The sequence below is a fragment of the Salmo trutta genome, chromosome 10 (genome assembly GCF_901001165.1).
Source record: "Salmo trutta chromosome 10, fSalTru1.1, whole genome shotgun sequence".
Taxonomy (NCBI): Eukaryota; Metazoa; Chordata; class Actinopteri; order Salmoniformes; family Salmonidae; genus Salmo; species Salmo trutta.
The window spans coordinates 29,798,979-29,815,485 of record NC_042966.1 but is presented as its reverse complement, the minus strand read 5'-3'; the positions used below and the strand labels follow the sequence as shown (position 1 = coordinate 29,815,485).

Here is a 16,507-nt window from a genome sequence, read left to right as displayed (position 1 = left end):
GCACCTCTCTGATTGAGGGGTTGGGTTAAATGCGGAAGTTGAATACGTTTCAGTTGAATACATTCAGTTGGACAACTGACTAGGTATCCCCCTTTCCCTAGTTGTTGGATGAGAACATTCAGTCACAGAGAGAAAAGAGAAGTAGTAATTGGATGAGAACATTTAGTAAGAGATGGAGAGGACAGAGCGAGGAGTATTTGGATGAGAACACCCAGTCACAGTGGGCCAAGGGCAGACTGACAACACGAATGTGATCAGGGTTTATCCTGTTCTTTGCTGAAGAAGTAACAGTGCAGCTGGCAACAGAAGTCTGTAAGGTCCATCATCCTGGAACTGCCAACTATTATTATGGGTGAGTAAATGGGTGGTAGTGTATGAGTGGTTGCAAAAGCTCTGACGAGAGCCTTGAGGCCGATAGGTAAAGCTTATTAAAGAGCAGTGATACTAGCAAGATCAGTGTGCAGGTTTCTTCTTTTTTCTCATATTATTCAACCATGCACCTGCAACAAAAATAGCTCAGATGTGCGAGTGGCTTTTGAAATGTGCTTGTGTATGAGTGAAAGAGTGTTTGATTATTGCTGCTAGTGTTGCCTGAATTCTTTGGGATTGGGAACATTTTGGACATAGTTAACAAGTTTGTTTGCCATATAACATTGGAAGTTAACTTCATAAATCTACAGTAGCTTGTCAACATATCCTGAAAAATTCTGAAGTTTTCAACTCTGTGGTACGTCATCAATGTACTAGTAGTACTAACACACAAAATTATATTGAGCTCTTTATTATTCATTTCTTATGTGCAATCTGTTGGTCAGTCAGATTACATTGTTTTACAAGTTTCAGTAGTGAAGGGCATGTTGGCAAACCTCTTGAATTCTCATCATTTAATAGATCCACTGGCAGATATAATAGAGATCTTGTTATTGGTTAACCTGGTGGCTTAACTGAACACGTAAGAACCAGTCAAAACCTGTCAGAAGCATCCAAACTCGTCAAAACCAATTTTCGGTCTAAACCGTCCACAGGATAAAATTGTTTTATTTGCCACTATATATATATATATATATATATATATATATAAAATCTCACTAGAACACACAAGCAAGAAGAGTCCAGAAGTGTGTTAAGTAGGTACAAAATGGAAGAAAATGTTCCAAAACTGGGTGAAACAGCATTTTCCATTGCTAAAAGTTTTGCTACAGTGTACCCCAATGAACACGATCTTGCTGTTAATTGTAAACAGTTTAGAGAAGTCATTACACATTTCCAGACAAGGGGTTGACTAGCTTGCCAACATGCCGATAATACAATTGTAAAGCGCCGTACACAAACAGTGATACAGTCTCACGAGTTCCAAGAGAGTGGACCTTTCTGCGTGTGTATTGCCTTTCAATAGACATATTTCCAAATATCTCAAACCCAATAATCAAAAAATAAATGCCGGTGAGTGATTGATTACCTTGATGTTTCTTATCTTTTTCATTGATCATTAACCAGTCATTTCATTTGGTCATCATGGAAATTAGACATTTGAAACCGTAGAATGAATGCCTTTGTTTTCTAGTATATTACTTTTAAAAAGTACACAATACAATAAATGTACATTGAATGATTCAAAAGGAGTATTATATTCACAACCCTTTTTCATCAATACATAACATGGGTTTGGAGACTGTGGTGCTACACATACTATGTCCCAAATGGCACCACATTATTCCCTATATAGTGCACTACTTTTGACCAGGGTCCATAGGGCTCTGTTTAAAAGTAACGCACTATTCGGGAATAGGGTGCCATTTGGGATGCAGACATAGTTCTCCTCAGTGCACATCCACACTACAGAAACATCACAAACGGTCACCATTTTATGAACTCTGAACTCTACCTTAGGCCTAGTTCAGAACAGCGCAACATTACAGAACGTTTAGTTCAGATAGCAATATCACATAGAACAGTTCTGTCATGTTAGAACTGATTGGGGAATCGAGACAGATCTATTGTATGTCACTTCATTTCTATCTGCATCGTCACATTCTTTACGTTTCACCTCACGGAATACACCCCTGGACGACTTCCAAAATGGCACACTATTCCCTATATAGTGCACTACTTTTTTACCAAAGCAATTGCACTAAATATGGAATTAGTCTGCCATTGGGACATAGACAAGGGCTATCTCCACCCTCTGGCTAGTAAGGTCATCAATGCTACATGAGTGTATGGATTCTTCCATCCGTTCTAGAGGATAGATGGGATATCTAGTTAAGGGAATGTGTGTGTGTCTGTTTCAGGCTTTCGGTTAAGCGCGAAGCCTGGGCGTCAGAGGCTAGTGTGTGTCTAATTAATTGGTCACTCATTCCTTGATTTAATCTGGGGCAGCCCTTCTTCAAACAGAAGACTGTGGTAAACATAACAGTCCCTCACAAATCACAACATTTGCACAGATTCTCTCTCACTGAAACTAAAAACCATCTAATAAAACATGGAAAGATTAAATTATTTTCTGTTCCACTCAAAGCCTGGCACGAAAGTCAAGAGTCACAGTATCAGACAGACATTCTCTTACATAATGAAAACCCACAGTCAGTCAGGCACGCAAACACATTCTCACTTGCTCAAATTTTATTTTACCTTTATTTAACTAGGCAAGTCAGTTAAGAAAAAATTCTTATTTTAAATGACGGCCTAGGAACAGTGGGTTAACTGCCTTGTTCAGGGGCAGAACGATAGATTTGTACCTTGTCAGCTCGGGGATTCAAACTTGCAACCTTTCAGTTACTAGTCCAACGCTCTAACCACTAGGCTACGCTGTCGCCCCAATCATGTATGATCTCCTCTTCCCACTTAATAGAAATGTCTGTCATTCCTACGCTTAGCAGAGATAGGAGAGAGAGAAAGACACAGTAACCATGAGGGCCTGGTGGTCTTCATTCCCTGACTTTAGTGAGCATCCATGACCTCACTAGGATTTTTTATTTTTTTTCCTTAATCTTTCCTCTACTTCCCTCAAACCAAAGGTCAAATGGTCAAGCAGTTGTCAGTCTGCCCTCCATCACACGTTAGGAAGCACTTTACACAAGTCATTATCTGTGTCAATCAGAAATACACATTAGATAAACTGCTTATTTCTGGTTAAGCAGAGTGGTATCAGAGACACCCCCAATAGCCCACCCTCTGATAGAGGAGAAGTTAACAGGGTCCTCCATCTTGGGGTGCTGGGAGCTGACAGGACTGTAGTGGTTGGGTTGTCCCATAGTAAAGCACAGTCCAGGGTGCTCTGCCGATCCAAAATGGAGCAAGTTTCCCAACAGACTTTCCTACCGACTCTTCTTCAGGAGTTTGGAGTTTCCCTGGAAAAGGCAGGAGGGGTTAAGTTACATATAACACATGGTAAACCAAGACTCACAATGCATTTTTGAATTAAAATTAAAGTGATAACGCAAAAGCAGGAGCGCTAGTCCTAGTATCAACACTTCTGTTTTGGTACTGTAATCTGGAGATCGGAATTGCATTTTTTGAATACGATTGTGGTGTTAGTATGTGACCACTCATGAAAGAAACCACATGAATGTGTCTTGACTTTGAAATATTGTTAGTTCCATTCTAGAGTTTCACTCACAGCTAATCATGTCATCAGTTTATTTCTTTACACTTGGATTGTATTCAGGTTGAAAAGGCTTGTGGTGGCTGCCAAGTGTTGCCATTCACACACAATAGCTTGGGTTGATGAAATCCATACCCTCAGAACGTATACACACACACCTCATCTCAGAAGTGTTTTAAGAGAAGTGGGTTTTAACAGAAGGCCTCTCCCTCGACTTCAACAGCCCAGCCAAACAGTAATGAATTTCTCAGATGTCAGCCTCTGACTCCAGCAGGTGCTTTTCCTATTAGACCCTTCTGTGCCCCCCCCCCCCCCCCATCAGACCCTGCTGTGCCCCCCGCCCCCCATCAGACCCTGCTGTGCCCCCCCCATCAGACCCTGCTGTGCCCCCCCTTATCCCCCACTGGCACATCCCAGCTCCCCTCAGAATGGATAGTAGTTTGTTACTGGGTTATGTCTATATCAGCATAACCTGACCTAGTACTGCTTCTCTTGTTGTGTGGGCCAGTGAGTGAAATGTTTTATTGAACCTTAACTTATCAAGGTTAGTCTCAATGAGATAAAATCTGTTTTGCAAGAGAGACCTCATCAATATAGTAGCAGTCGACAGAGTATGTAGGAAGTGAGGAATGTGTGAGGGGACTCTATACTTTGCTGCCCAGTTTGAGTGTGTCGATCTCCTCTCTCTGTTTGCTGAGAGTCTCGTTCATGCTGCACAGGTGGTCGCTCATCATACTGAGCTGTTCCTTGTAACTCCTCTTGGTCGTGGCCAGTTCATCCTGAAAGACAAGGAACATGTTGTGGCTAGGTAGAGCCAATGTTTATTTAAAGGACTTAAAAAAATATATTTAAAAAATGCCCAACTTTATATTCATAATCTCCAGCACCACCCAAACATCAACATATGTGAAAATGACACGTCTGTTTTGTAGTAAAAAAATAGAGGAAAATGACAACCAACTATCGTCCTCTTTTTTACTCCGAAACGCACAATTTTCACATGTTGATGTGGTGCTGGAAATGAATATGAAGATGACCATTTTTATTTGTTCAAGGTTAAAGTTAATTTGCCATGTTTACTGAATACATGGGAATCCTACTTTCTAAATCCTACTTAAAGCAAAAAAATGTCAGAACAAATACAAACAAATATAAAGCTGATTGGATCTGGGATATGCTGGTTTCTTTCAGTCAGGCAGTTAGACAACAGATGTTGTTGTTTACCTGGAGACGTGTGATGTTCTGATTGGCCAGTTTGACCTCCTCCGTCAGAGTCTCCCGTGACTTCTCTGCGATAGCCAGACGCTTGGCCAGGGCTCGACACTGAGGGTGGGAAGTTACAACACAGGAGATAGAGAATAAACAAACCTACAAAATCTAACATATCTACAGATGATCACTTCAACTAATGGGAAGTCACAACATGGGATGCTCTTCACTAAAACTATTTAAATATAGGCCTACATGATGTCTGGGTTTGAACTGAACGGACTCTGCTACAGTAAAGTGTGACTTTGTGAGGGAGATTCTAAGTCACTACTTCCAGTTCCCCATCTGTCAGGAGGAATCATACTGCTGTGATGCATGGCACGGAGGGTTGACATGTGGCAGTAAGTCAATACTACATACTAACGTCACATGGCTATCTTTAGATTTGGCTAACTAAAGTTGTTATGCTAATTTCATGCCAATGTAGATGCATGTATATATATATAAAAAAAGAGTAACTATTCTAGATTAGACAACTAAAATATATATATATATATATATATATATATATATATACACTAGTGTAGTTCTGGAACAGTGCACACCAGTGTAAAAATGTAATGATTTCTCTGTGAGCACACCTGTGTCCGTCCAGCTGGAAATACAGGATGGAATAGAAAGAGCGGATCGAGAGAACCGAAAGAGGAAGAGAAAAAAACAAAAGGGGAAATTTCCTCCTTAGGGAAACAAGGTATGACCACAGTATAGTCAACTGTTGCCGTTTCCATTTCCCTTGGAACAAGACGTATAGGACTGATGTAGGTTACCAAAATAGCAGCAGGAACATATACATGTACAGTGCCTTCTGAAAGTATTCAGACCCCTCGACTTTTTGTTACGTTACAGCCTTATTCTAAAATGGATTACATTTTTTAAAATCCTCAGTAATCTACACACAATACCCCATAATTACAAAGCAAAAACTGGTTTTTAGAAATGTTTGCAAATGTATTAAAAATAAACAGAAATACATAAGTATTCAGCTCAGGTGCATCCTGTTTCCATTGATCATCCTTGAGATGGTTCTACAACTTGATTGGAGTCCACCTGTGGTAAATTCAATTGATTGGACATGATTTAGAAAGGCACACACCTGTCTATATAAGGTCCCACAGTTGACAGTGCACGTCAGAGCAAAAACCAAGCCATGAGGTCGAAGGAATTGTCTGTAGAGCTCCGAGACAGGATTGTGTCGAGGCACAGATCTGGGGAAGGGTACCGAAACATTTCTGCAGCATTGAAGGTCCCCAATAACACATTACCATCCATCATTCTTAAACGGAAGAGGTTTGGAACCACCAAGACTCTTCCTAGAGCTGGCCACCCGGCCAAACTGAGCAATCGGGGGAGAAGGGCCTTGGTCAGGGAGGTGACCAAGAACCTGATGGTCACTCTGACAGAGCTCTAGAGTTCCTCTGTTGAGATGGGAGAACCTTCCAGAAGGACAACCATCTCTGCAGCATTCCACCAATCAGGCCTTTATGGTAGAGTGGCCAGACGGAAGCCACTCCTCAGTAAAAAAATGCACATGACAGCCCACTATGAGTTTGCCAAAAGGCACCTAGAGACTCTCAGACCATGAGAAAGAAGATTCTCTGGTATGATGAAACTGAGATTTAACTCTTTGGGCTGAATGCCAAGCATCACATCTGGAGGAAACCTGGCACCATCCATACGGTGAAGCATGGTGGTGGCAGCATCATGCTGTGGGATTGTTTTTCAGAGGCAGGGACTGGGAGACTAGTCAGAATCGAGGAAAAGATGAACGGAGCAAAGTACAGAGATCCTTGAAAACCTGCTCCAGAGCTTTCAGGACCTCAGACTGGGGCGAAGGCTCACCTTCCAACAGACCAACGACCCTAAGTACACAGACAAGACAATGCAGGAATGGCTTCGGGACAAGTCTCTGAATGTCCTTGAGTGGCCCAGCCAGACCCCGGACTTGAACATCTCTGGAGAGACCTGAAAATATCTGTGCAGCAATGCTCCCCATCCAACCTGAAAGCTTGAGAGGATCTGCAGAGAAGAATGGGAGAAACTCTCCAAATACAGGTGTGCTTAGTTTGTAGCATCATACCAAAGAAGACGCAAGGCTGTAATCGCTGCCAAAGGTGCTTCAACAAAGTACTAAGTAAAGGGTCTGAATAGTTACTTAAATGTGATATATATAAAAAAAACAGGGGGAAAAAAATAAATATATATATATAAACTTGTTTTTTCTTTGTCATTATGAGGTATTGTGTGTAGATTTATTTTAGAATAAGGCTGTAACTTAAAAAAGTCAAGGGGTCTGAATACACTATGTATTAGAGGAAGGAAGACGTGAGGGGAAATTGTTGAGTGACTGTACAACTAGTAAGTTAGTCTTCTGTATAGCAGTGTCTAAATTGAGCGCACATGTGACTTTGTTCCCCATATCTCTCCCCAGTATCCACCAACAAAAGAGCTACACATCCTTTTACATTCAATAGGAAATAATAGTTCTGCGTTTATGAATGGGAAGTAGATCCAGTATCTCACCTCAGCGTGGAAGTTAACTGCCTTGCTGTCAGAGACCTGTAGCTGTGTGGTGAGCTCTCCTACTCTGGCCATGTAGTGGGTCTTAATCAGCTGTTCTCTGGACTCCTCGTCTCCCACCTGTAAGCACACAGAGAGGACAACAACTTGACATGAAATTGCTCTTATACCTGTGTTGTAATTACACTAGGAATAGTTGGGTCAAGAAGAACAAGACAAACTTACTTCCTCGTTGGTAGGAGTTGTGGTTAACATGCCAACCTGATGAGATGAAAAACACAAACACAGTTAGATCCTCACTCCCTATGAGAATTGAGAACGCTATAAAATGTAACCAAGCCTGGTCCCAGATCAGTTTCTGTCATGTTGCCAACTGCTATGGTCATTTTTGGCTATACAGCACAAACAGATCTGGGCCCAGGCTAATAAAACCCACTGAAATACAATAAAGCACTACAGGCCCCTAATGGTATCTGCAACTGGAACCTGCAAAGAATTACATTTATAGAAGCCTGTGAATGAAGAGTTTAGTTGGTTGTTAATGACAACCGTGACTAGCATGGTGCTAGCTTGGTCCCAGATCTGCTTGTGCGGTCTTGACAATTACAATAGGACAATACAAATAGATCTGGGACCAGATTAAGTGCGTGTATCCTGGACCTTGAGTACGCTATTAAAATACAGGAATTATGAAACAAGGAAGCTGGTGCCTCCCAATAATATTTATTTTCTCCTGAAGTGTACTCTCGTTCACTACTAGGGCTCCAGAGTGGCACAGCGGTCTAAGGCACTGCATCTCAGTGATAGAGGCGTCACTACAGAACCTGGTTCGATTCCAGGCTGTATCACAACCGGCCATGAGTGGGAGTCCATCGGGGGGTGCACAATTGGCCCAGCGTCGTCTGGGGTAGGCTGTCATTGTAAATAAGAATTTGTTCATAACTGACTTGCCTAGTTAAATAAAGGTTTAAAACAATACTTTTTTAAAAGCATTGAATTTGTGGAGGCATAGGCTAGAGGGAGTTCCAGCATATTCCTTATACCCATCATTTACTTTCAAATCAGTGAAGAGAAATGAACAAGTGCACACTTTGGAGGAGAGATAATTGGAACTTAACCAGACACTGATAACACAACCGCCTTCACTGAAGCCAAAACACTGAAACGCATGTTACGGCTGCTCCCACGAGGTGTGTGACTCATTTCGTGGGAAAGGGGAGGGTTGCAAAGGGAGGAATGATGTCCCTAGATTTAATTTCACATCATGCCAGTCTCACACAACTGCAAAGTAGTATTGTTAAGCATGAGGATGAAGACCAATTCAATCACTGTTGAAGAAAAATAAGGTCGCAAAATTCCAGAAAGTTTCCAAAAGTTACCAGTTTTCCTGAAATCCCTTTGAGGATTCTTGCAACCGTAAAGAAAAAACAAGAGTGAAGATGCATCTACCAGACTGTTGCTTAGCATAGCCTCCTTCCCTGCTCCTCTCTCCTCCCCCTCTCCGTCCTCCAGGCTGGTGAGGGCTGGGCTGCCCGGGGCCTGGCCCAGGGAGTGGGCTGGGCTGCCTCCTCCTCCCAGGGCAAAGGAGAGCTGTGTCTCCAGGTCCTGGATGCGTTGGCTCTCCTTCTCCAACCTCACCCTGCCCAGCTGGGCCTCCAGCAACCAGTGCTCCTTCTCCTGCTCCAGACGAGCAATCTTCTCCTGGCTCGCCACCACCTGGGGTGATAGAGGAGAGGACACCGAGGGAAATGGAGATGTGGAGGAAATGACACAGTGAGGAGAGGAGCGAGTTGGTAAGAGGACTATACTTCTCTAACACACTTACCTAGTCAGTAACCAAATGGGTTACCTTGAGCATTATAAAGAGTCAGACGTGTGTCCTGAGAGACTGGAGGGTAGAAGGGAAGAGAGGAGTGTGGAAATACAAACAATACCTGTTGTGTGAGTCCCTCTCTGCTCTCTGTAGAGCTAGTTAGAACACGGCGGTGCAACAGGGCCTCTCTGTATGGAACGGACTCTGGTCTGGGCTGGATACACAACAGACAGGAGTCAAATACACACTGTTATACTGAACCACAACATCGTTGTTAAGGGGATGTTCCACTGTTTGCATTAGGCAGCCTGGATTGGCGTGCCAGACGGGGCAGGATTTACACTTAAGACTATTTTATTGGTTCTATTTTGCTAGGCAAGCTTAATTGAACACAGCTGAATGATGTTTAAATAGTATTTTAACCCAGGTCTGTGATGGTGACATGACCAGCAAAGCGGAGGAAAGCTACTGACCTTTCTGATGGCATGCATGTAGTCAGAAGCCTTCTTCTTGTTACCCAGCATGCTCTCTGCCTGCAGGGGGTTGAGTGACCCGGCCCCCCCTCTTGGACTGTAACCTGTCGAAGACGTGAAGAAATCCAGGTTGTTGCTGAAGAATGTCGCAATCTGTTGAAGAAAAAAAAAGTACAGAATGAATATTATGGTAAGACTTATCATCCAGGTATAGACACTAATTCTTTATCATTTGTTTTAAGGAAGTATAAGCTTTTATAATGTCTTGTTATAAACAGTATTGGTGAGCCTTATACATGGTCTTCTAGGCCTATATGTTGTAGTCCACACCGCTATTTCAATATCACGGTGCAACAATGTTACAGAATATACATTTCCAATCTATCAATGGTGTATACGCTTCAATATGAGGGTGAAACAGGTGCAATTAAATAAACTAACTAATGTGAAAGGAGTTTATAAAATCTTTTGTCATGATTACTTCCCTACACACACACTTAAACAAACCCACAACACCAAGTCAAACTTTCCTACACACACTTATCCTACACAACTACGTCACTGTTCCTTTAAGTAGGTCAGTGGGAGGGATTGACAGAATACAGACAGATTTCTAATACACACTCCCACTACAACTTTTAATTATCTGACGAGTGCCTTGCTCCTCCTTGTTTTTTTTGTTGTTGTTTTTTTACACTCCCACGACTGTTAACAGAGTTCCTTTTTACTTTTTTTAACGTGGTCCGGTGGCCCGGGCGGGCGGAGTTTGCACATTTTAGACCATTCCATTGTTCCTTAAGTGAAGTCTCCACCCACCTAGGGCACCGGGCCATTCAAAACAACTCGCCCACTCAGATCACCTCATAGTAAACATCCTTCCTTCAGAACTCTGGAACTCTGCAACCAGCCAGCCCAGAGCATTCCATCCCCGTTCCTCCACAACAACATAGAACAGCAGTCCATCTCTCATACCTCAAACAAACAGTCGGTCTGTGTCTGGTGCATTCATCAGCCAGGCAAAAGTAGAGACTAAAAACATGCCTCTTTACTATTATAACTATAATACCAAAAAAATAAGCAGTATGGTTATTAGTTATAACAGTAACATTTCTACGTCCTCTACATACAATCAGTTGGTACGACTGTGGTTTCCCTTCCTGCAAGGCTCTCATATGTATAGTACAAATGTATCCACTCACTGTACCGTCTCAGTTTCAAAGCCCCCACCCCTTTTATCTGGGGTACACAGCTGTAATGCTCTGACATGGTGCGGATCTGTGAAAAAAATCCCTCCTGCCCCAACTAAGCCCTCCCTTCTTATTAGTGGTCATGTATTGTAAACGACCAATCCTCACGGTCGATGAGCTAGATACCAAGGCAGTTGCTACTATTGCTTAAACTCATCACATGTAAAGAAAACAGCAAAAATAGGGACCACAATGGAAATAAGTCCGATGTCATTGACTATTCCCGGGAACTAAAAAAAAAAAAAAAAAATTGTCTTATTTTTTACTGACAAAAATCTATCAATATTTCTTCATGTTACCCAACCTATGAAACTGTGCTAATGTGAGAGTGCCAACCAAAACAACAGCGGCTCTTGTCAGTGTGCTTGTTTGTTGGGGCCTGTTGTCTCCATTTAGACACAGATGTTGTGGTAACAGATAGGGCCAGGAATTGCCAGGGAACTCCCGAAACGATATTATCACCATACTTAGGTGCCGATACAATATGTATTGCGATTTGATGTTCAAAACATATTGCTCATTATACGTCTGCTGCAGAGACCAGAGAAAATGTGTTTTGATCAGTCATGGAAATAAGTGCTGAAAACATGTTGGCTCACTATTTAGAAAGAAGATGGAGAACAAGCTATGGGATGAATTGTTTTTAAATAGACAGCCGAATTGATAGAATATCATCCCAAATGAATATTGTGATATGTAACTGCATCTATTTTTTCCCCCCCATCACTAATACATACCCAGTGTTTCTGTAGCGGTAAATGGTCCTACCTTGCCGGTGCTGCTGGTGAGGGAGCCCAGGGAAGCCAGCAGACACTCATTAGTGGTGCGGAGCTTCTGAGTGACTGTAGACAACTCCTGTTCCAGACTGGCCTTCTGGCTGTAATGAGTAGACATCTCTGTAGAGACAGAGGGACTTAGCTTATACATACAAAATAATCTCCACACACAGGAAGGAGACCAACAGTTAAAGGATGGCACAGGGGGCTTACACTGTTATTGGTTCCATTTTACTTGAAGCCTGCAGGTATATTGCTTTATAACAGTTAAGCTTAGACATCTCTACAGAACACAGAGGAAGGACAGAGTGGCTTGAACATTAGTCTACAAAAACACAGACAAAATAACCTTTTGTAGTAAAAAAAGGTTTCACCTTTGACCGCATCGTGAAGGCTGTGTAGACAGGCAGCTAGCTGGGTGAAGACCGCAGAGGAACTGCTCTGGGGCATGGAGTCCTGTTGAACACCTGGAAAACAATTGCACACATGATTTTCCTCAAGTCCCACACTACTCACTAGTAAGGCCAGTAAGCTGATATTTTTTATTTATTTTTTATTTAACTAGGCAAGTCAGTCTCCCGAGTGGTGCAGTGCTAGCTGTGCCACTAGAGATCCTGGTTCGACTGGAGGCTCTGTCGCAGCCGGCCCAATTTGCCCAGCGTCATCCGGGTTAGGGGAGGGTTTGGTCGGCAGGGTTTGTTCCTGTCCCATCAGGCACTAGCGACTCCTGTGGCGGGCCGGGCGCAATGCACACTGACACGGTCGCCAGGTGTATGGTGTTTCCTCCAACACATTGGTGCGGCTGGCTTCCGGGTTAAGCGGGCGTCATGTCAAGAAGCAGTAAGGCTTGGCTGGGTTGTGTCTCGGAGGACGCATGGCTCTCGATCTTCACCTCTCCCGAGTCCGTACGAGAGTTGCAGCAATGGGACAGGACTGTAACTACCAAATTGGATAACACGAAATTGGGGAGAAAAAGGGGTTAAAAAAAAAAAAAGGAACAAACTAGGCAGGTCAGTTAAGAACAAACTCTTAGTTACAATGATGGCCTACCCCGGCCAAACCCTCCCCTAACCAGGACGACCCCGGGCCAATTGCGTTCCACCCTGTGACTCCCGATCACAGCCGGTTGTGATACAGCAGGATCTATAGTGACGCCTCTAGCACTGCGATGCCATTATATATATATATATATATATATATATATATATATATATATATATATATATATATATATATATCACTCCCGAGTGGCGCAGCAGTCTCTCTCTCTCTCCTCACTAGGTAAAGCCAGTAGGCTGATACACTGAGTGTACAAAACATTACTCTTTCCATATCATAGACTGACCAGGTGAAAGCTATGATCCCTATGTCTCTTGTTCAATCCACTTCAAAATCAGTGTAGATGAAGGGGAGGAGACCGGTTAAATTAGGATTTTTAAGGCTTGAGACAATTGAGACTTGGATTGTGTATGTGTGCCATTCAGAGGGTGAATGGGGAAGACGAAAGATTTAAGTGCCTTTGAACGGGGTATGGTAGTAGGTGCCAGGTGCACCGGTTTCAGTGTGTCAAGAACTGGAACACTGCTGGGTTTTTCACACTCAACAGTTTCTCGTATGTATCAAGAATGGACCACCACCCAAAGGACATCCAGCCAACTTGACACAACTGTGGGAAGCATTGGAGTCAACATGGGTCAGCATCCCTGTGGAATGCTTTCGACACCTTGTAGATTCCATGCCTCGACGAATTGAGGCTGTTCTGAGGGCAAAAAGGGGTGCAACTTTTACCTAGTGAGTTACACTGAGTGTAAGGCCAGTAGGCTGCTGTTAATCAAAGATTATCTACAGTACCTTCAGAAAGTATTCCTAACCCTTGACTTTCACAACATTTTGTTGTGTTACAGCCTGAATTTAAAATGGATTACATTTTGATTGTCACTGGCCTACACACAATAATACCCCATAAGTGGAAATGTTCACAAATTAATAAAAAATGTAAATCTGAAATGTCTTGAGTCAAGTACTCAACTCCTGTTATGGCCAAAAATAATGTGCTTAACAAGTCACATAAGTTGCATGGATTCACTCTGTGTGCAATAACAGTGTTTAACATGATTGTTTTAATGACTACCCCTCTGTACCACACACATACAATTATCTGTAAGGTCCCGCAGTGAATTTCAAACACATTCAACCAGACCAGGGAGGTTTTCCAATGCCTTGCAAAGAAGGGCACCTATTGGTAGATGGGTAATATCCCTTTGAGCATGGTGACATTATTAATTACATTTTGGATGGTGTATCAATACACCAAGTCACTAGAAAGATACAGGTGTCCTTCCGAACTCAGTTGCCGGAAAATAAGAAAACCGCTCAGGAATTTCATCAAGGCAATGGTGACTTTAAAAAAGTTAGAATATAATGGCTTTGATAGGAGAAAACTGAGGATGGATCAACATTGTAGTTACTCCACAATACTAACCTAATTGACAGAGTGAAAAGAAGGAAGCCTGTACAGAATAAAAATATTCCAAAAACATGAACCCTGTTTGCAACAAGGCACTAAAGTAATACTGCAAAAAATGTGGCAAAGCAATTCACTTTATGTCCTGAACACACCACTCTCCATATTTTTAAGCATTGTGGTGGCTGCATCATATGGGTAATTGGATATGCTTGTAACCATTAAGGACTGAGGAGTTTTTCCAAGATAAAAAAATAAGTGGAATGGAACAAAGCACAAGCAAAATCCTAGAGGAAAACCTGATTCAGTCTGCTTTCAACAAGACACTGGGAGATTAAGTCACCTTTCAGAAGGACAATAACCTAAAACTTAAGGCCAAATCTACACTGGAGTTGCTTACCAAGAAGACCGTGAATGTTCCTGAGTTACAGATTTCTCTTAAATCTGATTGAAAATCTATGGCAAGACTTGCAAATGGTTATCTAGCAATGATCAACAACCAATTTGACAGCTTGAAGAATTTTGAAAAAAAGAAATTGGCAAACATTGGACAATCCAGGTGTTCAAAGCTCTTAAGAGACTTACCCAGAAAGACTCACAGTTGTAATCACTGCCACAGTAGATTATAACATGTATTGACTCAGTGGTGTGAATACTTACGGAAAATATTTCAGAATTTCATTTTCAATAAATTAGCAAAAACATGTCTTCACTTTGTAATTATGGTGTATTGTGTGTAGATGGGTGAGGAAAGAAAATCAATTTAATACATTTTGAATTCAGGCTGTAACAACAAAATGTGGAAGAAGTCAAGGGGCATGAATACTTTCTGAAGGCACAACATTGACAAGATATTTGACCGTCTGCTCTACCGATGGGAATAAATGTCCACAAAGGCAGGCGGGAGGAGACAGGAACATTCTAGACAATGAGAGGGCAGATATGTATGTGAACATGCACAACCCCGATATAAAATATTTTTTCTCAAAGTTGCTGGGATGCCGCGTGCATCCTCTTATCAGTACATTCATAACAACTTATATTCTGCCAAATAAGCCTCGCTTAACAAATTAACAAAATTCGACACACTTCTAGGCTTGAGCGGTATACCGGGGTATTTTCAAAAACCGACTGTATGATATTCAATACCATCCCGCAAATATTTTTGTTTCTTTTTCATTCACAAAAATTCTACTGAGCCAGTCACATGATCACATGAAGCAAACTGATGTTTCAAACTTACGTTTTGTGATATGATGTCCACTGTTGAGAAGCACAAGTGGTGATCAAGTTCCACTTGAAATTCCCTACTAAATATCTTATAAACATAAGTTAACTATCTAAAATGCCAAATACATTTTCTCCAGCTCAGGGCTCCAGCTATGCATTTGGTTTGCTAACTTGCTAGCTATAGGTGGTTAGTGGGCAAGTTCAAGCTTCTTGGTTACAGCAGACGATCGATCCCCTCCTGGATAAAGTCGGAGTAGCCTTGAGACACTTGTATAACTTTATGAGTTGGGTTGTCTGTACTTGCATTTAGTTTATGTTCGCTTGTGCTTGTTAGCATTTAGTTAGCATCCACTACAGGAATTCGCTAGTACTTTGTTAGCACTTTGTTAGCTTCACGCTTTATTCTTGCGCGGACTGATTTTGGCGCAGTCAGCCCTCTCCTCTCCTCTATGTGTTAACTCACTAGGTAAGGCCAATAGGCTGATGTAGCTGTGTAGTTTGTCGAACAAAGAAGTGATTCTCTTCATGTCACTCTGCAGCTCCTGGTTCTTCGAGGTGAGAGAGGAGGTACACAGAGGAGTCCCGCACTCTTCCTCCAGACTGGTGAGGAGAAGAGAGGAGGAGAGGGTGAGACACATCGGCTGCAGTTACACAGGCAGCCCAATTATCTGATGTGATTGGTCAAAAGACCAATTAGTAGAAAAAAAATATCAGAATTGGGCTGCCTGTGTAAACGCAGCCATAGAGACACACACACACACACTCTTAGAGGTGAGGGATCAGGTACAGAGACTCTTCCTCCAGGTTGGGGAGAAGAAGAAGAGGGGGATAGGGACAACACACACACATGCGTAGAGTACACACACCTAATGTAATGAGTACTGACCTTTTGAGCTGGTATGGTAGAATCTTCTGCAGAAAGTGGGTGTAGGAGGTGAAGTGATCAGCAAAGTCCTTGAGTTTCCCCACAGTCTCCAGCACTGTTACTGTGTCCTCTGTGATGCTCTGGTGTAGTTGCACTAGTCCTTCCTCCAGGGGGCGCACATAGGCTGCATTCTCATGTAGATACTGGGAGAACTGGGGAGAAGATTGTGGAGGAGAGTTCATCTTACCT

General features: G+C 42.3%; 1 protein-coding gene across 1 annotated transcript in view; it reads right to left on the bottom strand.

Annotated features, from left to right (window-relative positions):
* Window positions 1–765: 765 nt before the first annotated feature.
* Window positions 766–16,507, bottom strand: part of LOC115200820 (protein phosphatase 1 regulatory subunit 21-like) — a 26,119-nt gene continuing 10,377 nt past the window's right edge. The window contains exons 8-19 of the mRNA XM_029763947.1: window positions 16,280–16,505; window positions 15,857–15,993; window positions 12,074–12,166; window positions 11,692–11,819; window positions 9,677–9,829; window positions 9,325–9,417; window positions 8,840–9,106; window positions 7,616–7,651; window positions 7,394–7,510; window positions 4,829–4,927; window positions 4,255–4,383; window positions 766–3,350 (exon numbers count right to left, since the gene is read on the bottom strand). Coding sequence (XP_029619807.1) covers window positions 3,318–3,350; window positions 4,255–4,383; window positions 4,829–4,927; window positions 7,394–7,510; window positions 7,616–7,651; window positions 8,840–9,106; window positions 9,325–9,417; window positions 9,677–9,829; window positions 11,692–11,819; window positions 12,074–12,166; window positions 15,857–15,993; window positions 16,280–16,505 — 1,511 coding nt within the window. The 3' untranslated portion in view covers window positions 766–3,317. The remainder of the gene's footprint in view (window positions 3,351–4,254; window positions 4,384–4,828; window positions 4,928–7,393; window positions 7,511–7,615; window positions 7,652–8,839; window positions 9,107–9,324; window positions 9,418–9,676; window positions 9,830–11,691; window positions 11,820–12,073; window positions 12,167–15,856; window positions 15,994–16,279; window positions 16,506–16,507) is intronic.